Below are 21,946 nucleotides of genomic sequence, written 5' to 3' on the forward strand. Positions count from 1 at the left end.
TAAGGGGAACGATGTAAATTGGGCTCAAATCGTGTGGAACAAATGGTCTATTCCAAAACACAACATCATTTCATGGATTTACCACCATAATAGTTTAAATACGAATGGTAAATTGCATAGATTGGAGATAAGCACTACGGATACCTGTAATATCTGTGAGGAGGAGACAGAATCAGAAGACCGCTTGTTTTTTTTGCTTGTGTATACAGTGCAAGGATCATCAAGGGACTAGAGGATTGGCTCCGAGTTGATATACCTACCCATGATGTCCAACAATGGAGATTGAGCAGAGGTTCTTCTGTGGTTAGACGGGATCTAATCAACGCTACCATCAATGCATGCATCTACCATGTGTGGCAACAACGGAACGGCTGCAAATTTGACCACAAGCTCATGAGACCGGAATAGTTGATTCAGGTGATTACTGCTGAGATTCGAACCAAGCTCGTGGGGCACACACAAATCAAACTCAGGGAAGGCGACCGGAGATGGATCGAGAGACTGGTGGAGAAAACAAGGTGATGGAGAGTTGAGGGGAAGATGAAGCAACGGGTTTTGTTGTTAGAAATAGGGTTTCTATTTCGTTTTGTTGGCTGTGTGGTTTTTGTTGTCTGAAAATTAGGATTTAGGCCTGGTCCATGTATGTCTGGTCCGTTTTCTTTGTTTGTGTGGGGATGGTCTAATTTTGGTTTGGGCCTACCATGTAACAGGATTGTTTTCTCGTTTTTCTAATACTACTTACATTTCATTAAAAAAAATGTTTAAGTGAATGAACTCAATTTTTTTAATAAAGCTCATAATTTATAAAACAAAACTCAATGTAACACCCTCATACCCCAAGTGCCTTACCAGGACCACTTAAGACATAGAAATGCTACCATCTCGGTTACCCGAGGCAATGAATATCAAATAGACCATAAAGAAACATACTTTAATAAATAAGTTTAAAACGATACAAGTTCAAATCCCAAAGTGATAAAAGAAAATACAACCATTCTAAAAAATACTAATCCAAATGAAATAAACTAGTTCACGACAAGCGGAAGATTCTAGTGACTCTTGTGATGACTTCATCCCAGCTATCCCTCGTGTAAGCCGTCTCATACCTACCCAATAACTGCTCACCATCCCCGAATGGATCACCACAGTTTTTAAAACAATTAAACGGGGTCAGTACTGATTACACAAAACAACACAGCTGTAATAAAACAATACCACAATCCAATCCAATCAACCAAACTCCATCACATCACCACACACCTGAAAGTGTGTAATCCTGCCAGAATACTCATCGCAACAAGTATTTCCACACCGCCAGTGGGGGACCGCAGTCGTTTCCACCTAAGCCCCGCTCATCTCATCCGAGCGATAAACCCAAGTTCCTAAATGTTCACATCCCTTCCGTGGAGGGTTCCACAGAAGGCGAATCAAAGGCGTGAAACCACTCCCGCAAGTGACTCCACTCAGCCGAGGACGCACCTCGCAAACCACAGACAATTATACGACAATCACACTACACTATCAACAATCACCAATTCCAAATCCAATACCAATATGATATACAACAACAACAACCAACCAACCATCAATTATGCCATGTAAACAATACTGAGTAGGGAAACCCTACCTGGAATAGCAATCACACGATCGTCAAGTAGCTAATCAAAACATTTCCTCTACGAATCCTCCTCCTATAACACATAATCACATAATTACCACCTAATCATCATAATACACCCAAAACCCCCAAATCTACCCAATTAGGGTTTTAAACAAACTTACTAAATCATTATAAAAATTATACGAGAAGCTTACCTTCGACACAACTATCACAACAGCGTAAAGAACGAGACAATCCGACGATCCTAGCCTTGGGATTTGCTAATAATGCGATGAATGCGAACTACGTAACTGTTTTCTTTTCTTTGAAAGGTTTTTAGAAGATTAAAAGTGATTAAGCAAAGTGACGGAAGCCCTTTTATATTAATCTCGTATTATTAACAAAACTCGGCTAAACAACCCGTAATACGCACTTACTCGATCGAGTGCCCCTTACTCGATCGAGTGTCACACTTACTCGATCGAGTACCCATCAGGTCAGCAACTGTTTTGCGTAAAAAGATACTTACTCGACAGAGTAAGTCCCACTCGATAGAGTACCCACAGACATAGAAAACCGTAGTATTACACTCAAAAACTTTATAATACTCATAAACTATACAATTGATGACAGTACATCGAATATATAATCTACTTACTGCTGATTTCATTGTAAGTGTGTCAATTTTCATTTTAGATATAGATAGTATGAACCCGTTTGACTAAAGATGGTCCTTCTAAGTCAACCACCGAATATACTTGCGTGAAGGTGCAATGTTCTAATTATGCAAATTTCACTAAATCAAGACCATTCTTACTATATACGTCCGAGAAGGTTACAAAAATTGGAGTTGTTTGGTTGTCATTTTTTTAAAAAAAATGGGGATTCATAAAATGCAATTCCATTCTTACGGAAGTGAATTCACACATTAACAACCAAATACTGTCGGAAAATTCTTATGAATTAAAGGAGTTTACTTCCCAAATTTCCATAATTTTATATTTCATGTGAACTTGTAATTTTCGCATCAAACAAACAAAGGCTAAAAGGATATCGACTTCCATAAGCCTTCATGTATTTGCGGAAAAAAAAACAAAGCAATAATTAAGAGTATTTTTTTGATAATGGAAAAAATAACATACAATAGGCAAAAATAAAGTGCAAGATTACTTCTAAGCAGACCTACAATACATGACCCGGCTTGAAAAACTTACCGAAACCCACCCGAAAATAACTCGAAAATAACTCGCTCTTTTCAACCCGAACTCGAAGACGACTCGGCCTGATAATAACACGAATATTTAGAGTCAAGACCCGGTTGACTAGTGACCCGACCCAAAAATAGGTATTAAAAATATGTATTTAAAGCTAATATAAAATAGTAAAATAATCTAAATTTTATTTTTTTTTGAAATAAAATATGCTTATATTTATTTTAAAACATAGTTATAACACACGATTAATTAATCAAATAATTACCATATAAATATTGTCACCGCTTGTCATGTAAGTATAACAATTGATCAATTTAATACTTTGTTTAGCGTAGCGATGTTGAAAATATTAAATAGAAAATGCTTATTCTTTCTAATAAGTATATAAATAAAATATGAATAAGTATATGTTTATAATTAAAATTTAAAAAAACATCTATAAAAAAGCGTTAGTCTAGCCCGTTTCTTCCTGAAACTCATACAAACCCAACTCGTATTTTACAAGCCTGGAATTGTCCTTACCTATATTTTACCTGAACCTGAAATAGCTGAACACATAATAACCTACCCGCCGCCCCGCCGGTTCCGTTTTAACAGGTCTACTTGGACTAAAGATGTCTTGTTCTCGGTCTACTTGGACTAAAGATGTCTTGTTCTCGCAGGTTTTGTGAGTGGAAGGGCATTGTCGTAAAATGAATGTAGGCGTACCAGAAATAAAAGCAAGGGTTAAAACTTGGTACAAGAAGTTAAATTAGACCCGTTGTATCTTATAAAGTTACTTGGCTTTTCCTCTGCAAACACTCTCTCCCTACTCTGGTCACCAAAAAAAACAAAAAATGTCAGATTTATCACTAACTTCACCGGAGATTCCCCTGAAGATAGAATCTTTATGGCCGGAGATTCTTAAACGAGTTCCAGTGAGTCAACTCGGTATCTGCATGTGTGTTTCCAAGAAATGGTATTCCCTTATAACTTCCCCTGTTTTCATTTCTTCCCATATTAAGTTTATTTCACAAACAAGTTGCAATCTTTTTCTTCTCAGAAGCTTCACTAAGAAAAACCCACAAAAAAACCCTAAAGAATTCTACTACATTTGCTCTGATACTGATGCTGCAACGGTGCAAACCCTAGAAACCCTAACCCTAAAGACCTTTATCTGCCCTTTTAAGACTAGAAATGGGTTACAGTTTAGGATGGTTGGTTCTGTTAATGGGGTGATTTACTTATCTGATGACTACTTTAGTACCCGGTATACTTTTATTCTGTGGAACCCTTTGGTCAATTGTTTTATCCACCTTCCTAAGCCTAGAGCCTGTTTCGACCTAATCGGGCCATATATGACTGCTTCCGGTTTTGGATATGATAGTGTTAATGATGACTTTAAGGTTATTAGGATTGTGTACCCCCAAAGAAGTGATGGGTTGGATGAGACCCCACCTCGGGCAGAGTTGTACTCAGTTAATGAAGGAAAATGGAGGTGGGTTTCCGGGGATAATGTCCATTATTGTACCTTTGATAAGGAATGGAAGCAATGCTTTCTAAAGGGGAGTGTTCATTGGGTTGCCTATGAGAGGTTTGGGGAGGAGAATAATGCTAGTCATAAGAGTAATTTGTTGCTTTTGTTTAATGTTGAGAAGGAGAAGTTTATGATGATGAAATTGCCTTTGGAATTGAGGGAGGTTTGTCCTTTAGGTCTATTGATCTCGGAATGTCAAGGGATGTTGTGTGTGAATCACTATGAAATGACTGAGATGGTGATTGGAGAATTAGCGCATTATAATCTCTGGGTTAAGAAGGAGTATAATAAGTTCACGTCTTGGATTAAGGTTGCTAGTGTTGATATTCGGCATAGTGTAGTACATGAGGCTATTTACTTGAAGAACAATGGTGAGTTGCTTGCTGCTAGTAAGAGTCGCCACCTTCTATCTTATGATCCCAAGACCAGCAAAGTGGTGGTGCTTGCATTAGGCCATCCTGCCCTCTACGAGGCGTGCTCTTTTGTCGAGAGTCTGGCATTTCTGAACAAGGACTGTAAGAATATGAGGTATATCATCAAGGGTCATTCTTTTCTCTGATTTAAGATGGTTTCGGAATGATAATTTTTGTATATGTTAGGACTTGGTGCTACTGTCCTATGTCGTATTCTATGTACTTGTGCTATTTGGGTTTGGCAGAACTGTTAGAATCGGAAGCACATTATTATACGAGGCCATGATTAGAAGTTTGTCGGTATTATATATGCATGATTAGCAGTTGTAGGATTGATCTAACTTTTATTTGTATGTTAGGGCTTAAATATTCCTCCGTCTTGTGAATTTTGTATGTGGTATTGGTGACTCAGTAACGAGCTTATATTGTTCTCCGTTTTCTGATGCATTCGGTGTACTTGCCTGGCTTAAGATTCGTCCTCAATAATGCGTTTAAACCTATCCAAATCCATATCTATGCTCTCTGTTTTTATTGTTATGACAAGGAAGGTATGGTCACGTTATTGAGTACGTTGGTTGGCCCTGGTTGGTAGATTGTTTCATCTTAAATTAGCTGGTGTAAACACTGTAATTCCGGAGTTAATCTGTTGTAGATGATGGCGTAAATGATTGTTCTTTTTCAGTAGAGCTTGTGTGATTGTTAAATATCTTCAATTTCTATCTACTTTAATCCTGAAGAACCGGACGTGTATTACATTTTGAAGTTCCATTGTGAGTAAGAAGTGATAGATGAAACATGAGCTAGGAGTCATAAGAATTTGTAGTAAATTAGAGATTTATTGTCGTAATTTAATGTGGATATATGCTTTTAGTTGTGTGGAATGATGTGGCTTTATATGTACATGTTTCCAACACTAATCATGGACTATGGTAATGTTGTTCCAAATGGCAACTCAACTTTTGTGGCATATGTTTTATGAAGACTTCATCACTGCCTTCTCGATTCTTTCTTTATTCTGTTGCTTTGCTAGTATTTACCTTGGTTGAAGTTGTTCCTGGTATTTTCTCGTCTATCCATACCCTCTATCTATAAGGGGTCAAGAAGAGGAGTTCACATGCATATCTCTGTCATTGCAGCTTAAAGCTAAAAATTTTCATGGCATCCTTTCTTAAGATTTTTCTGTCAAATATTTTTGTCGATTTCTTCCTGTTTTTATCCTGTTTACCAAGTGTTAGTTTAATTGAATGAATGTTTAGTTTTGGCTAGCCTTCCTCTTGATTTGATATTTTGATATTCTTCGACATGTAACTTTGTTATGTATCGTTGAAAGATATTTAAGAGCTAGTTTTCTGTTACTCCCTCTATTCCAATCAAACTGTCCCTTTTCTTTTTAGTCCATCACTCCATCCCATAGTAACTGTCCCCTTTCTAACTTTGGTAAATTAAACTAGTGAATTTCCCACCAGCATCATTCTTAATATGGTGCTTCCTATTGACAGTTTCAAATGATGATTCATATTGGCCGACGCCAAATCATTTAGGGAGTAAGGCTTTGATGTTAGTTGTTGTTGTTGTTGTGGTTGTTGTAATACTGTTGATAAATGGGGACAAGAATAAATGGAATGGACGAAGTATGCTTTGAAGTTGCATAGTGCTTTTGAAGCGAGGGATGAAAAAGTTGTTGTCGATACTTACTGCGATATGTTGCTATATTATGAGTCTCGTGCGTGTGGTTGTAGGAGATTTCTGCTGGAGGAAGATGAGAATGGCAGCAGCGATGATGAGGAACTTTCACCTGAAAAACTTCAATCTTCGTAAGATACCTCTTTGCCCAAACATGTTTTACTTGATTGAATTTTCTTAGAGTAATGCTTCAGCAAAATAGGAGCATTTTGTTACCTAGTAGTGTATACACAGTTTATTTATTGCATACGAATGCTTGGACCTTTCCGAGATAATTTTTTTTGTCCACTCCATGAATTGATCCCCCCGTTCTATTTTATTAACTCATGAGAAATGTTGCATCTCTCGACGCAATTTTCATCTTGGGTCATTCGGAAACAACCTCTTTGTGTTTCTAACACAAGGGTAAGGCTGCGTACATCCGACCCCCCCTTACCCCGCAATTTGCGGGAGCCATTGAGGCACTGGGGTAATGTTGTTGTTGTTGTTGTTGTATGAGAAATGTTGCATCTTTAATCTGAGTGGATGTTATTGTCTGACATAACTAAGCTTTAATTATTTTGGCCAATTTTTTTTTTTTTTTGAGAGGGATTATTTTGGCCAATTTGTTCACTTGTTATAGTGATTTCGCACCCTAAGCATTGAATAGGTTTATATTCTCAGTGAGGATAAAGTGATTTTGTTTGAATCTGGGTTGGTGGTAAGCTTGAAATTCACCTCAAGGTACAAAATAACCAATACTGTAGCTGCTACGCCTATTACTTGACCGATACAGCCTGTACTTCCGATACAGCTGTTCCTTGGTCCATATATCAGTAGTATCACCGATATAACAGATACTTGACTGATAATGGTTCAATACGGCTGGTACTTGATAGAGTAACTGATACATAGATTTTAATCAAACTTCATGATACGAATACGCACAAACAGTTTCATAATTTGTTTCAGTTGAGCGAATTCGGCAGCTTATGGACCATAAGTCCATAAAGTATAAAATAATTCTGTCATAGTCTGCTGGGTGCTAATTGTCGTATAAACTTTTGATTGCTTTGCAGAAAAATAGGGAAATTATGTTCTTACCTGAATCAAATGGACAAGTTCCGTCGACAGTTCTAGCTTTATTACGATGCCTCAAAATCATGCCACTGATGGCAAGCAGGCAAGCAACTCCAGAAAGTTAGTAAACTCTGTATTTTGATTCTAAAGTATGGCATTTACCAAACTCTGTCTTTTGATGATCGGGGATGTAACTAGTATACTGTATCCGATTCTCACTTCCAGTTTCGTATCTGATAGACTGTATGACGACATCTGGTCTCTTCCGTTAATGTATATGCCATGCAGGCATTGTTACATTCTAGCAAAATTGTTAAGATGCTTTCGTTGGTCGGAAACTTTGGCAGGAAACCTAGAAACAGTTTTCTGCTTCTAGAATGTCATTTCAACCTATAATGCCGTCTTGTAATGATACCCTTGCCAAACCATTTTATCCTTAGAAGCCTTGGCGCCGTGGTAGAGACAGGGGGCGGCTGCCTCTAATATGGGTTAAAAAATCAAAAATTCGCTGACCTTAAGGACTTTTTTTTTCTTACAATTTCGATCTGCAATATGATACTTTGCATTTTACATGCCCCGAATATGATATCAATAAGTCTCCCTTAAGACGGATGAGGATAAGATAGATTGATTTAGTACCATATTGTATGAATATAGTAGAACTGGCTCGTATAGGAGCGAATAGGGTACGCGACAAAAAAGAGGGTAGGGCAATACTGGTGCCTTTCGAAGGAGAGTAAGTAACGCAATCACGAAAAATTATATCGCCAAGAAGGCAGGCTGACCAGCATATGGTTGGGCGGAAATATTCACTGTGGATGGGCGGAGTTGGAACACACATAAGGTACATAGTTTATTCCTTCCCTTTGAGCAAGATAGAATTCTTAAAATGTGCATCTCAATGACCAAAAACGAAGATATATGCTGCTGGGACCTTGAGAAAAACGGTCTATATTCGATGAAATCGGCTTATAAAGCGCTTGTGGGGGATTATGGAGAAGAGGATGGGCAGTCGGAAAGGGCGAAGGAGAAATGGTTATGGAATTGCATTTGAAGTGCGCGGGTTTGGCCAAGAGTAAAGACCTTTTGGCTTGTAATGAAGCTCTGGCTACGAGAAGCAACTTAGCTACCCGGGTTTGCGTGATTGATGGGCCTGTTTTGGTGAGAAGACGACTTTTGTCTTCATCTTGCCATGGGGTGTGGGTGGGTGGAAAGGATATGGGAAGGGTTGGGAGTGGAGGTGAGATCGTTGGTGAGAGATGGGAGGGTGAGGGAGTAGGTGGAGGATGCATGGAGGGATTTTGATAGTAGTGAGGGGGAGCTCTTTACGGTTGGACATTGGGCTATATGCAGGGAGGCGCTAAATAAAGCTATTTTCGATGATGTTGGTGTCAACTGCAATAGGGTGATTCGGCGAGTGAAAAAAATTCTAAGGGAGGTACGAGGAGAAGAGGAAGAGGTCAGGGTAGTAGAGGAGTTCGAGGTGGCAATTCTCATACTAGGAGTGAGGGAGGTGATGGTGGAGGCCGAAAGGAAGGGATGTGATAATAAAACATCGATGCTGGTGTGAAGGAGGGAAAAGGAGTGGGGATAAGCGTGATTTGTCAAAGTAGTGAAGGAAGGGATGCGATAATAAATCATTTACTTACTTTTGATTAAAATATAAATTCGTATTGGACGAGAATATTGTGGAGTATTGGACGAGAATATTGTGGAGTCAGCACAATATTCTAGGCTATCTTTACGTGATCAATTCCTATTATTATGCAGTCAATTCCTAGTTTACAGTAGGTTGTTTTGGTAACAAGATATTCTTGTTATCTCCTATTGTATTATAAAAGGGAGCTTTGATCATTAATAAAACATACAGATTACTTCTCTCAAATATCTTTCTCTGCTTTACGTTTCTATCATGGTATCGAGCTTGGTTTAATTTCTAAAAAACGTCATTTTTTTTTTCTCTCCTTGCCATGACTGGCGGAGATAACATTCCACAAACGGACAATTCCGTCCCTAAAATCGATCCCCTTTCTCCTTTCTACCTAGGCTCGGGTGATTTGCCTAGCCTCAAACTATCCACCATTCTTCTCAATCATCGAAATTATGACAATTGGAGCCGCTCGATTCGTATGTCGTTAAAATCGCGTCGCAAGTTTGGCTTCTGTGATGGCTCCATTAAAAAACCGTCTGACGAACCCTTGCTAGGGCAATGGGAGGTTATCCATTGTACCATTGTTTCTTGGCTGCGTGCGACCATCGATCCGGATGTTCTCGAAAGCATTCCGTATGTTGAAGACGCTACTGCCATGTGGAAGGATTTGGAGGAGCGATTTGCTGTCGTTGATGGTACGTCTATTCACTCTTTGAAAACTGAATTGGGTGAATGTCGTCAAACAAAAGGTATGTCCGTTACTCAATACTACGGCAAATTAAAATCTTTATGGGACGCAATATCTATTCATGAACCCCCTTTCGCTTGTCAATGTGGGAAATGCACTTGCGATATTGCTGGAAAGGCGATTAAGCGTCTTGATAATGAGCGATTGCATCAGTTTTTTATGGGATTAGACCGTAGCTTGTATGGGACACTTCGTAACAATCAGTTTCAACTTGAACCCCTGCCTACCCTTAATCGTGGTTACCATGCAACCCTACAAGCCGAAAGGCTTCTTCAGACGGGTACCCCTGCTGACGTTACTGATAAGATTATAGAGGGGAGAATTCATAAAAGATAATTGTATTCAGTTGTATTATTGATATCAGTAGACTGATCGGTATTTATAATACCTTACAAGAAACCCTAAGCATTACTAAATGCTAGGACGTAGCCGTCACTACCAAACCCTAGCCCTAATGGGCCTAATATCCTAATACCCTCCCGCAATCGTAAAGGCAGTACATAGTACGAACTTTACGATTGGAGAATTACAATCATAATAAAAAAAAACGTCTTCATCTCGATCTTTCTTCAAAAAACTTCTCATCTTCACGAGGTGGTAAGGGGTGCGTATAGGACTCGCCAGACAACTTTCATTGCGTATAGGACTCGCCAGACAATTTTCATTGCGTATAGGACTCGCCAGACAATTTTCATTGCGTAACTCGCCAGTATTTTTCTAGTGCGTAACTCGCCAGTATTTTTCTTTTGTACCACCTCGATCAAAATTGAAGAATTTGATTAAATTCAAAGAAGAAGAGTTATTTGGTAAATTATTTAGACTTGCTTTGGTACGGATTCTCCTAGAAACCATTCATGTGGATGCCAATTACTTCTGGAAACTATCAACGAAATTTACGAGGGAGGATGACCCTTTTTTTTTTTTTTTGATTGAGAAAATCCCTACCGGTGGGTGTAAATTTTCGGTCACCCACCGGTAAGAATGCGGAAGCGGTTTTTAGAGACCTCAAGAACGAGGCTCTGATACCATGATAAGATTATAGAGGGGAGAATTCATAAAAGATAATTGTATTCAGTTGTATTATTGATATCAGTAGACTGATCGGTATTTATAATACCTTACAAGAAACCCTAAGCATTACTAAATGCTAGGACGTAGCCGTCACTACCAAACCCTAGCCCTAATGGGCCTAATATCCTAATAGTTACTGACGTCGTGGCTTTTGCTACTCCTGGTGGGTCTCGCACACCTGACGAATGGAAGGCCATTCGCGAAAAGGAGAAAGCTGAGCGTCGTAGATTATTTTGCTCTCACTGCGAGGTTCATGGCCATGACATTAGTTCTTGTTTTATTAAAAGTCAAAAATTTCCTGATTGGTGGGGCAGTAGGCCTCGCACCTTGGCCGAATTACGTCGTGGTAAGAAGTCGGGTCCGGGTTCTGGATCGAATGGCGGCACGGGTTCTGGTGTAGGGTCGAGCTCTTCTGGTACGATTCACGCCAACGCCCTCCAAACTATTCCTCCTGATCGACTATCCGGTACGTGTATTTCTTGGATTATCGATACCGGTGCTTCTAACCATGTCACAGGTGACCTTTCTTTATTTACGGATAGTATGGTCATTCCTCCTCGCGCCGTGGGATTGCCGAATGGGAAGAGGATTATGGCCTCTCGAATGGGAACCGTGAGAATTAACAATTTTATTACGTTGCGACGAGTTTTATTTGTCCCTCATTTAACTTGTCACTTAATTTCCGTCCCTCAATTAACGACTGATTATGATTATGCGTTGCAATTTACTAAGGATTGTTGTCTTATCCAGGACCGTTCCTCGAGGAAGATGATTGGGAGTGGTGAGCTTCGGGATGGACTGTTTATCTTGGCTTCGTCGGATACAAATACGGTGGTACATACTTTGGACGCATCTGGGTCTTATGAATTATGGCACCAACGCCTTGGTCATCCGGGGGGAAGTGTGGTTCAATTTTTACCTTTGTCTCATTCTTTTTCGGTCAATAAAAACTTGGTGTGTGATGTGTGCCACCGAGCAAAACAAACTCGTGCTAGCTTTAATTTGAGTGAGAATATTGCTTCTGACATTTTTAGTTTGATTCATTGTGATCTTTGGGGGCCGTATCGTACCCCTTCAACTTGCGGAGCTCGATATTTCCTTACCATAGTGGACGATTGTTCCCGTTCTGTTTGGGTTTATCTCCTGCTTGCTAAAACAGAAGTAACTAGCGTATTTATGCAATTTTTATCCATGGTCCACACACAATTTTCAAAACAGGTGAAAGTGGTACGGAGTGACAATGGTACGGAGTTCAATAATATGGCGGACTATTTTTTACAGCAGGGTATTCAGTTTCAAACCTCTTGTGTTGGCACGCCTCAACAAAATGGCCGGGTAGAACGCAAACATCGGCATATTCTTAATGTGGCTCGAGCCCTATTATTTCAGGGAAAACTTCCGAAGGAATTTTGGGGTGAGTGTGTTCTTACGGCTGCTTATCTTATTAATCGCACTCCTTCAAAAATTATTGCTCATAAAACACCTTATGAAATTTTGTTTGGCGTCCTGCCATCTTACAATAATATGAAGGTTTTTGGTTGCATTTGTTATGCTCATAATCAACAAACTAAGGGCGATAAATTTGAACCCCGAAGTAGAAAGTGCATTTTTCTTGGGTATCCACACAATAAAAGAGGGTGGAAATTGTACGATATTGAAACCGGGACTATTTTTGTCTCGCAAGATGTTGTCTTTCATGAAACAACATTTCATCAATTTCATACAGGAATTGAAGAACCCGACAGTCACAATGACCCGTTACTTCCTCCTGATGACCCACCCACAACCCATGACCCACCCGCCTCCCATAACCCACCCGAACCAGACCAACCTGGTTCCCCTGCCTCCGTCCCTGAATCCGCGGAACCTGCTGCCACTGACATTGTCACTCCCGCCACTCCCTCCTCTGTCACGGTACCCGACCCCGAGCCCGCTGCTACTGATGCTCCGATTGGTCGCGGGCATAGGTTGAAATTCCCAAACTCTCGCTTGCAGGGTTATGTTCTCGACTCCATTCACAGTCCATCCACTCCCGACTCACCCGACTCTCCATCATCTCCCTCAGGTACGTCTTATGCCTTAGCTAATTATGTAAATTGCAATAAGTTTTCTTCTCGCCATCGCAATTTTTTGGCTGCTATTTCTACTAGTCTTGAACCACCCTCCTTCAAAGTTGCTATCCAAGATGATGGGTGGTGTAAAGCTATGAAGGAGGAAATCGATGCTCTTGAATCCAATCACACTTGGGAGCTCACTGCTTTGCCTCCCGATAAAAAAGCTCTCGGGTGTCGTTGGGTATACAAAATCAAGCATAAGTCTGATGGTTCAGTCGAACGGCTCAAAGCACGGCTGGTTGTGTTCGGCAATCATCAGGTCGAAGGACTTGACTATGGCGAGACATTTGCTCCGGTTGTTAAAATGGTCACCATTCGTACTTTTCTTGTTGTTGCGGCTGTCAAAAAATGGACATTACATCAAATGGATGTTCATAATGCATTCTTACACGGGGACTTAGACGAGGAGGTCTATATGAAATTGCCACCGGGTTTCTCTCAGGGCAATGATGGCAAAGTTTGTCGCTTGAAAAAATCTCTTTACGGTCTTCGTCAGGCTCCTCGTTGCTGGTTCTCTAAGCTCGCGAGTGCCCTTCGTCAGTATGGTTTTCAACAATCTTATTCTGACTACTCGCTCTTTACATACTCAAAGGATGCCATTCGATTACATATTCTCATTTATGTTGATGATTTGGTAATTACGGGTAATGATCCAGCCGCTATTAATATTTTCAAGGAATACTTACATCGTTGTTTTAAGATGAAGGACTTGGGTCCTCTTAAATATTTCCTTGGCATCGAGGTTGCTCGGAATTCAGATGGGATTTTTCTTAACCAACGAAAGTACACACTTGATATTATTACCGAAGCGGGTTTATTAGGCGCAAAGCCTGCCTCCACTCCTATGGAGACCGATCACAACCTCCTGGCTGATAATTCTCCGCTTTGTGAAGACCCTGAGCGTTATAGGCGACTCATTGGCCGCCTTGTTTATTTGGGTGTCACTCGCCCTGAACTATCCTACTCGGTGCATCTCCTCTCGCAATTCCTCAACACCCCGCGCCAGTCTCACATGAACGCCGCTTTGCGGGTTGTTCGTTACCTCAAAGGTAGTCCAGGTCAAGGAGTGTTGCTCCGCTCTAATAGTTCCTTGACGGTTTCGGGCTGGTGCGATTCGGATTGGGGTAAATGTCCTCTGTCTCGTCGTTCCGTTTCGGGGTGGTTTGTCTTTCTTGGTGACTCTCCCATATCATGGAAGACTAAGAAGCAACAAACAGTGTCTTTGTCCTCGGCTGAAGCCGAGTACCGCTCTATGGTCGCTATTGTGTGTGAACTAAAGTGGCTGAAGGGTTTGTTAACAACTTTGGGTGTGCCAATTTCTGAGCCCATGAAATTGTTTTGTGATAGCCAATCAGCCATACACTTATCTCAGAATCCCGTCTTTCACGAGCGCACTAAGCATATCGAAATCGATTGCCATTTCGTACGTGATGCTATTACAAGTCATCTTGTCAAGCCGTTTCATGTTCCTACAACGGAACAAGTTGCCGATATATTCACCAAACCTCTAGGGGTTCGACAGTTTCATTACTTACTTCACAAACTGGGCATTCTTGATCTTCATGCTCCAGTTTAAGGGGGGGTATTGGACGAGAATATTGTGGAGTCAGCACAATATTCTAGGCTATCTTTACGTGATCAATTCCAATTATTATGCAGTCAATTCCTAGTTTACAGTAGGTTGTTTTGGTAACAAGATATTCTTGTTATCTCCTATTGTATTATAAAAGGGAGCTTTGATCATTAATAAAACATACAGATTACTTCTCTCAAATATCTTTCTCTGCTTTACGTTTCTATCAATTCGCAACAAATATAAAGGAAAACAAATAGTTGAGACGGTAACTAACAGAGTCACATATAACACAACATAAGGGATTTTTCATATAAAACTGATGACATTGTGCTCGGTAAATTTATAACCTCTTACCGACGGATGCCATGATCAAATTATGGTCAAGTTTTGAGTTAAGAAAGCAAAATAACTTTTATTTGGGCTAGAGTACCAATTTTCTGGTAACTTTGAATTAATTGATGAAGTAATTCAATCAAGTATTGCGTAAATCGGTAAATGTAAAAACTAGTATGCCAAGAAAAAGTCGTATTCTACGGAGAGCCCTGTGCAATAGCTACATAATCTTACCTATCCAATTCCAATCAATCAAAATGTACCAAATTTAGTCCTCTTTGGGCAATAGCAATGCTTAAAGTTCCATACTAAATTTTTTCATTGACACGTCAACACACACCAAAAGTTATAAAACTTCTTATTTCTCCTCAATGGTAAAAGTTTCATACTTTTGATGTGGTCCCCTCTTCTACTCGCATTTTCCTAACATGAAACCGGTTTCTTGCTTTAGAAACCAGTTTTATATAAGGAGCTCCTTATAATCTCCCATTTCAATTGCCCTTAAGGGTGTGTTTGGATAGCAAAAGTGGAGAGAAAGGGAGGGGAGGGGGAAGGAGGGAAGGGGAAGGGAGAGAAGGGAAGGGGAGGGGAGGGGGAATGGAGTGTGGTTGTTTGGATACAATTTCCCTCCAAATCTTGCCTATTGTGGAGAGATTTTGATTAGGCTTGGAGGAGGAAAATTGGATCCCTCCAAATCTCTCCCCCTCCATTTCCCTCCACACTCATTTGCTATCCAAATAAAGGATTTTAAATCCCCTACTCTCCCTCCCTTTCTTTTCCCTCCAAATACCTCAATCCAAACACACCCTAAAAGCTATACTCCGTATGATTAAGCAAATGTAACTAAAGACCAACGTAGCATTGAACTTGTAAGCATAGTCATGGTTATCGGTAAAATGAATACTCGCGTTGAATAAGTGTAGGTGCCGCACAATATATGTAGAGTGACTAGTTATTTGATGTCTAAATAGAGGCTTGTACTACGAAAGACCGAGATTCTTAGAAGAGAAAAGAGTTGACTAGTTATTTTATATATATGATGTGTTGTGGAATACTCGGTATTTATAAAGTTCTGTCATTTGTCTTGTAGCAATTGGCCACGTAAACAAGTTGACGGTCAAATTGGTGGCCTACAATCTACATGGCATTGAAGTACTCCTTTGCCAAGGGCTCATGGTCGAGCTTGGCTGGATATGGTTTGAGACGGACTCGCATGCTATGGATTAAGGTGCGCGCATCTTGTGCACGTAGTTTCTGAATTACCATATATGAAAAAGGTTAGAAATAGCATTGAATTATCCCAAATTAAATGGGGGGTATGGTATGGTGGACGTAACAATTGGGACGATGGGAAGCCATAACATTATATGCAAATGGGTCATTTAATTATCTAGAAGTCAGTGCCACATTTTGATACATAGGAGTACATAGGAGTATTTTTGTTAAATCTATAAATACACTTTAATTTTTCTTGTAAAATGTCTCACACTCAAATATTTCATGACCTCTCTTGTCCAACCGTGTTAACATGTCATGCTAATGAACAACCTGCTCTAGTACTATAACTATAATCACACCTTTTTCCTTTTTTTCTTTTTCCTTTCTTGGCTTCTTTTTTGGAAGTTGCTCAATTTTATAAGTTTAGTTATACTCTATGAGTTAAGAAACTCAGAGTTGTAATAACTAAAAACTTCTTCCATCCTCTTCCTATATTATATATACTTCACCGCCTTCACTGAAAACTTTAAGCCATGGTTTCACCCGATGCAATTCGTTTCGCAGCAGGAATTATTGGTAATAATCTTCTGTTTTTTGTTTCTTTAACATGTTCATAACATATTAACATGGCAAGTGATAACATGGTTGTAACTTGTAACTTTCTTTGATTATGGTTTGCAGGAAATGTCACAGCTCTTTTCTTGTTTTTGTCTCCTGTGTAAGTTTCATGCATATACATATGTTACCTTTTATTTTATTCTTTTGCTAACGTTATTATCATTTTTATGTGATTTCATAAAGCCGATATAAGCAATATCGCAAAGTGGCAAACAAGTTTTTCATACATCGACAATTTTTTGTAAAGTATGCTTAATTTGATCTAAATAAATAATTAGAGTGACAAAAATGTTTGCATAATTGGGTTGATTGATATAGGCCGACGTTCATCGGGATATACAAGAAAAAGGGAGTGGAACAGTACTCAGCAATACCATACCTAGCAACATTTGTGAACTGCATGCTATGGGTGGTATATGGACTGCCTTTTGTCCACCCTAACAGTATGTTGGTAATCACTATTAATGGGGCTGGCTTCTTTATAGAGATTATATACTTGACTCTCTTTCTCATTTACTCCAACAAGAAAGACAGGCTTAATGTTGCGTTAATTGCCATTGCTGAGGTTATTATTGTCGGAATTATGACCGCAGTCGTCCTCAGTCTTACTCATACCACCAAACAAAGGTCTTCTATTGTTGGCATGATTGCAATTGTCTGCAACATTATGATGTATGCTTCCCCCTTATCTGTCATGGTAAGTTTCTTTTTTTTTTTAGGCACAATTATATAACTTTATTTTACGTCTAGTGTCATACTCAAATTTGTAGAATTTGTGTTACACTTGACGAAAATCTAAGTATGACCTTATCATAAGACGGTATATTAGGAGAGTTTTCTTTTTTTGGAATGTCACATACAACAACAGCGACAACAATAACATTACCCCAGCGTCTTATATCTAGTTGTCAATTTGTCATCTATCGAGAAAAAAGAAAAACGTATTGTGAAGTGACAACGACCCCTTTAAAATGTTTTTATGTGAGGTGGCAACTATATTTGAATGGTTTGATATTATACTAATAACTGTACTAATTTTGGGCAGAAATTGGTGATCACAACAAAAAGTGTGGAATATATGCCATTTTTCCTGTCATTTGCTTCATTTGCGAATGGCATAGCATGGACGATCTACGCTTTGCATCCATTTGATCCTTACATTGCCGTAAGCTCCCAATCTCTCATTTCAAATCAAATTTCCATATTCAATGAAACAATGAGTTGAAATAAATTTGAGAAATGGCATTTCCATTTTCCATTGTGCAGGCACCAAATGGTTTGGGGACCTTGTTTGCGTTGGTCCAACTGATTCTGTACGCAACATATTACAAGTCAACACAAGAGCAGATGGCAGCACGCAAAGCCAAGGCTGTGGGATTAACTGAAGTTGGCTTTAACGGAGGAACCACCCAAACGGGAGCTCAATTCTCTGACAATGGAAGGGCTCATATCCCATGAAGCCCCAATATTTTTTCATGTATTTTTGGACTTTTAGTAACAAAACAATAAAACGATTTTCCTTATAGAAAATTGTACTCAAATTGGTTTTCAATTGGATGTATGGTGAGCTTATCAATTTACCATTGCGTTTTCTCGCTGCTGAGGACCATTTTTTTTTTTTACATGTGTGCTGCTGTATTTTTAATAATCTCGCATTTTCGACTCTTCTATGCTCCTGTTCTTGTTCCCTGTGCTATTTTTCCACGCACCTAATTTCGAATACACTACGCTTTTATTTGGTAAGCAATATATTTGATCGAGTATTTTTATTTTTTTCCACGCACCTAATTTCCCCTATTTTGATATAATCTCTTATTTTCTTTCCTATTTCAATATAGTTCCCTATTTAAGCTTTTCTTTTAGGTTTTTTGATGATAAAAACTTCGTTCTCGATAAGATAAATTGTAGCTAAAAGCTGTGCCGTTAAAAAAGTTATAAAACAATATCATTAAATCTGTTTAAAAACTTTTCTTCATTAAAATACACATTTCATGTTATGCGTATCACTTAAATTGATTTTTTTCCTCTCATATCAAAATACAATGATGACAAACGTTAAAAAATAATGAATTGTCAATTTAAACTCTATAAATATAGTATACTAAAAATTAAAATTCTATAAACATCGTGCATGCATTGCACGGGGCCTATACTAGTTGTTCCGGGTGTAATTCCAGAGCAAGTATAGTTACCACCCGTGGCTTGTTGAATGATGTCTTGAGTTGGATTCTCCTTTGGTCTTAATCGTTCCTCTCGGCCTCTCCTGCAACAATGAACGAACTGAGGGCTTGGCTTTGTGCCAAGCGTACTCACTCCGACGCTCAAGTCAGTAAACTTAAGGGATAAGTTGTTACTTGGCTGAATGTATATTGTAGAGAGATAAGGAAGATATTACCAGATGAATAGTGTATTTAGGTTTAGTTGTGGATTAGTTGGCCCTTTTCCTCAATGAAGGTTGAGGAGTATTTATAGGCTTTCACCTTTTGTCACGTAGTGGCCAAGTGGCTAGCAGGTGGAAAGACTGATCTACCCCTCGGCCGAGGGACCTATGGCAGGCCGGCGGGCCCTGTTGACTCACCGCCGAGGGGTCTTAGATATGAGTACGCGGGTATGTGTCCATTTGGCCGGGGTTGCCATGCCGAGACCAGCCGACAGCCGATGGACCGCATCGCCTAGGGCCGTCTAAGTCGTTGACTTTGTGGATATCTTTGACCTTGCTCAATATGTTGACTTGGTCGGTGCGAATATGCCCCATCAATTTGCCCCCAGCGTAGTCTATGCCGTGGTATGGGCTCGATGTATGCTTGAGCGTATATTCTGCGCAAGTAATTTGTAAAAAATTTCTGCATCGGCTTCTTCTGCGGCGGCTTCTTTTACCTCGGCTACTGGTCTTTCTTAGGCCGTACCATATCCCCCTCCACATGGATGTGTAAAGGGCATCCGATGTGGAAAAGAAAGTGACGTTGGCCGAGACCAGGATTGAGTGTCTTAGGTTGTTTTTGATTGCCCCCGGCGCTTCTTAGCTTGGTTGATTATGTGGCCGCGGAGAGTCGGTGCTTGGGAATTCGTTGAGGAAGGTGAATAGGCAAGGAGATATGAATAGGCGTGTTGAAGACGCTTGGTCACTGTTGCATTGATTGACGTCTAAGCGTTGCAACGATTGACATTCCGTGATTGCATGTCCGACACGTGTACGCGCACGCCGATTGGTTGGTTGACGCTTCATGGGTCATTCACGATTGGTCCTTCTTCATGGGCTTTTCCCTATAAATAGGGCGGTTATCCCGTGAAATTGGCCACCAATTTCATTCTCCAAAATTTTCCTCTAAACTTTCAAGGGTTTCATTGTCTTCTAATTTTCAGAGTTGTTACTCCGTGGTGTTTTTCTTCAAGGTAAACAAACTTTCCAATTTCTTAACTCTTAAGTTATTATTGTAAACATGTCTTCTCGCGATCGGGCCTAGAAACCGACGCGGGGGTTCCCGTCGCGCCTTGATGAGGAGGAGAAGTTGGACGCCCTCCCGATAAGGCACGGGGGCCCTAGGTCTCCTTCTCCTGAAGTCGATCCTCGAATTTTGGAGGAATGGGAGGATGACTCCGATGTCGATGATGACGCGGAGGACGATTTTGGTGATGATCTTTCAAGAGGCTCGTCCCAAAGAGGTGAGGCGCGTGCGTTATGGATCACGGTGACGCCCGCAAGGCACGCGTTGACCGAGCTTGGACCCATAAGTTGGCGATTGTTACGGTGAGAAATTTTTCGAGGGTCATTTCTTCTTTGGCGGGGATACAAGATTGTTATCCCGAGGAGGAGGCCGCCGTCACGCCCCTCCAAGGCCATACCGGCGTATACATGCGACACTTGGAGTACAGAGCTCGGTTTCGATTTGAATGAGTACGTCATGGCCATCATTAAAGCTATGAACGTCGCTGTGGCCCAACTGCATCCGTTGGCCATGAGGACGATAGTCGGCTTTGTGTGGCTTTGTCTCTTCAAGGGGGAGGCCCCGACGGTAAATTTATTCCGCCGGCTTCATTATCTCCAGCCGTCAATCTCTGGCCGCGTCGGTTGGTACAGTGTGCACACGGAGAAAGGTTATGTCTCTGTTGACAAGCTTACTTCTTGCAAGGACTCTAGGTGGACCTAATGGTTTCCCCTAAAATGAAGGCCCCATGCGGTATGTGTAAACTTAAAAAGCAATTCTCCGTGCTAAAAAAAGAGAGGCGTCTGTCGAAAGATTGGCAAAACTACAACCGTCCGATTATAGACATCTACGGCTGAATATGACAAAAGATGTATGACACGGATCGATATAAGAACCACACGATAGAAGTACATCGCACGGCTGCAGATAAGGCGCAATTAAATCCCTCCAATCCCAATTTTCAAATATTTCCAAGACCACTCTATCTATATAAACCGCATCCATTTACTCCTCTCCTACTTCCAACAGCACTCATAAATCCAAAACACAAAAGAAAGAAAAAAAGAAAAATGTCAGGAAGAGGTAAGGGAGGTAAGGGTTTGGGAAAGGGAGGAGCAAAGAGGCACAGGAAAGTGTTGAGGGATAACATTCAGGGCATCACCAAACCTGCCATTCGCCGTCTTGCTCGTCGTGGTGGTGTCAAGCGTATCAGCGGCCTCATTTACGAGGAGACTCGTGGTGTTCTTAAGATCTTTTTGGAGAATGTAATCCGTGATGCTGTTACCTACACTGAGCATGCTCGTCGTAAGACTGTCACTGCTATGGATGTTGTCTATGCTCTTAAGAGGCAGGGCCGTACTCTCTATGGCTTTGGTGGCTAGCCTACTTTATTAATGCTAATTATGATTCTTGTTAATTAATTGTTATATTCCTAGTTAATAGATTTGTAATCTCAAGTATTATTAATCCAGTTATTTTGCAATTTGCATCTTCCCAAAGTTCTCTTTTACTGTATACTTGTTAATTGTGTTGCCCATTTATTTTGCAATTTGCTAATTGTCACTTTTACAAATTACGATATTCTTATGACCTGGGTTTGGATCCGAATGAGAGGGCATAACTGCTTTTCATATTATTGGAACCCAATAACTTTCAGCTTTTATTGTTCTTCACCAACATTCAAGTACTCCGTATATGTTATCGCAT

The 21,946-nt window shown here is 40.1% G+C and overlaps 3 protein-coding genes across 3 annotated transcripts; all 3 read left to right on the forward strand.

Moving 5' to 3' along the window:
- The first annotated feature begins 3,472 nt into the window (after positions 1-3,472).
- Positions 3,473-7,789, forward strand: LOC141653729 (putative F-box protein At1g47790). Its single transcript, XM_074461575.1, has 3 exons — positions 3,473-4,858; positions 6,483-6,557; positions 7,485-7,789. The coding sequence occupies exons 1-3, from the start codon at positions 3,651-3,653 to the stop codon at positions 7,543-7,545; spliced, it is 1,344 nt and encodes a 447-aa protein (XP_074317676.1). The 5' UTR covers positions 3,473-3,650; the 3' UTR covers positions 7,546-7,789.
- An 8,674-nt stretch (positions 7,790-16,463) lies between these two features.
- Positions 16,464-18,421, forward strand: LOC141653731 (bidirectional sugar transporter SWEET4-like). Its single transcript, XM_074461576.1, has 5 exons — positions 16,464-16,772; positions 16,878-16,914; positions 17,133-17,511; positions 17,860-17,979; positions 18,081-18,421. Exons 1-5 carry the CDS (start codon positions 16,730-16,732, stop codon positions 18,270-18,272), a joined length of 771 nt encoding a protein of 256 aa, XP_074317677.1. The 5' UTR covers positions 16,464-16,729; the 3' UTR covers positions 18,273-18,421.
- Positions 18,422-21,248: 2,827 nt separating this feature from the next.
- On the forward strand, positions 21,249-21,749 carry LOC141653733 (histone H4). The gene has a single exon (XM_074461578.1). The coding sequence runs from the start codon at positions 21,310-21,312 to the stop codon at positions 21,619-21,621; it is 312 nt and encodes a 103-aa protein (XP_074317679.1). The 5' UTR covers positions 21,249-21,309; the 3' UTR covers positions 21,622-21,749.
- Positions 21,750-21,946: the final 197 nt, after the last annotated feature.

This window comes from Silene latifolia, chromosome 4, assembly GCF_048544455.1.
Source record: "Silene latifolia isolate original U9 population chromosome 4, ASM4854445v1, whole genome shotgun sequence".
Taxonomy (NCBI): Eukaryota; Viridiplantae; Streptophyta; class Magnoliopsida; order Caryophyllales; family Caryophyllaceae; genus Silene; species Silene latifolia.

Excerpts from the sequence above, each read along its gene's own strand:
- LOC141653729 (XM_074461575.1), top strand. The coding sequence starts at position 3,651 with ATGTCAGATTTATCACTAACTTCACCGGAGATTCCCCTGAAGATAGAA. Across the intron at positions 4,859-6,482 it reads AAGGACTGTAAGAATATGAG|GAGATTTCTGCTGGAGGAAG; the intron begins GTATATCATCAA and ends GTGTGGTTGTAG. Across the intron at positions 6,558-7,484 it reads CCTGAAAAACTTCAATCTTC|AAAAATAGGGAAATTATGTT; the intron begins GTAAGATACCTC and ends ATTGCTTTGCAG.
- LOC141653731 (XM_074461576.1), top strand. The coding sequence starts at position 16,730 with ATGGTTTCACCCGATGCAATTCGTTTCGCAGCAGGAATTATTG. Across the intron at positions 16,915-17,132 it reads TTCTTGTTTTTGTCTCCTGT|GCCGACGTTCATCGGGATAT; the intron begins GTAAGTTTCATG and ends TGATTGATATAG. Across the intron at positions 17,512-17,859 it reads CTTCCCCCTTATCTGTCATG|AAATTGGTGATCACAACAAA; the intron begins GTAAGTTTCTTT and ends AATTTTGGGCAG.
- LOC141653733 (XM_074461578.1), top strand. The coding sequence starts at position 21,310 with ATGTCAGGAAGAGGTAAGGGAGGTAAGGGTTTGGGAAAGGGAGGAGCA.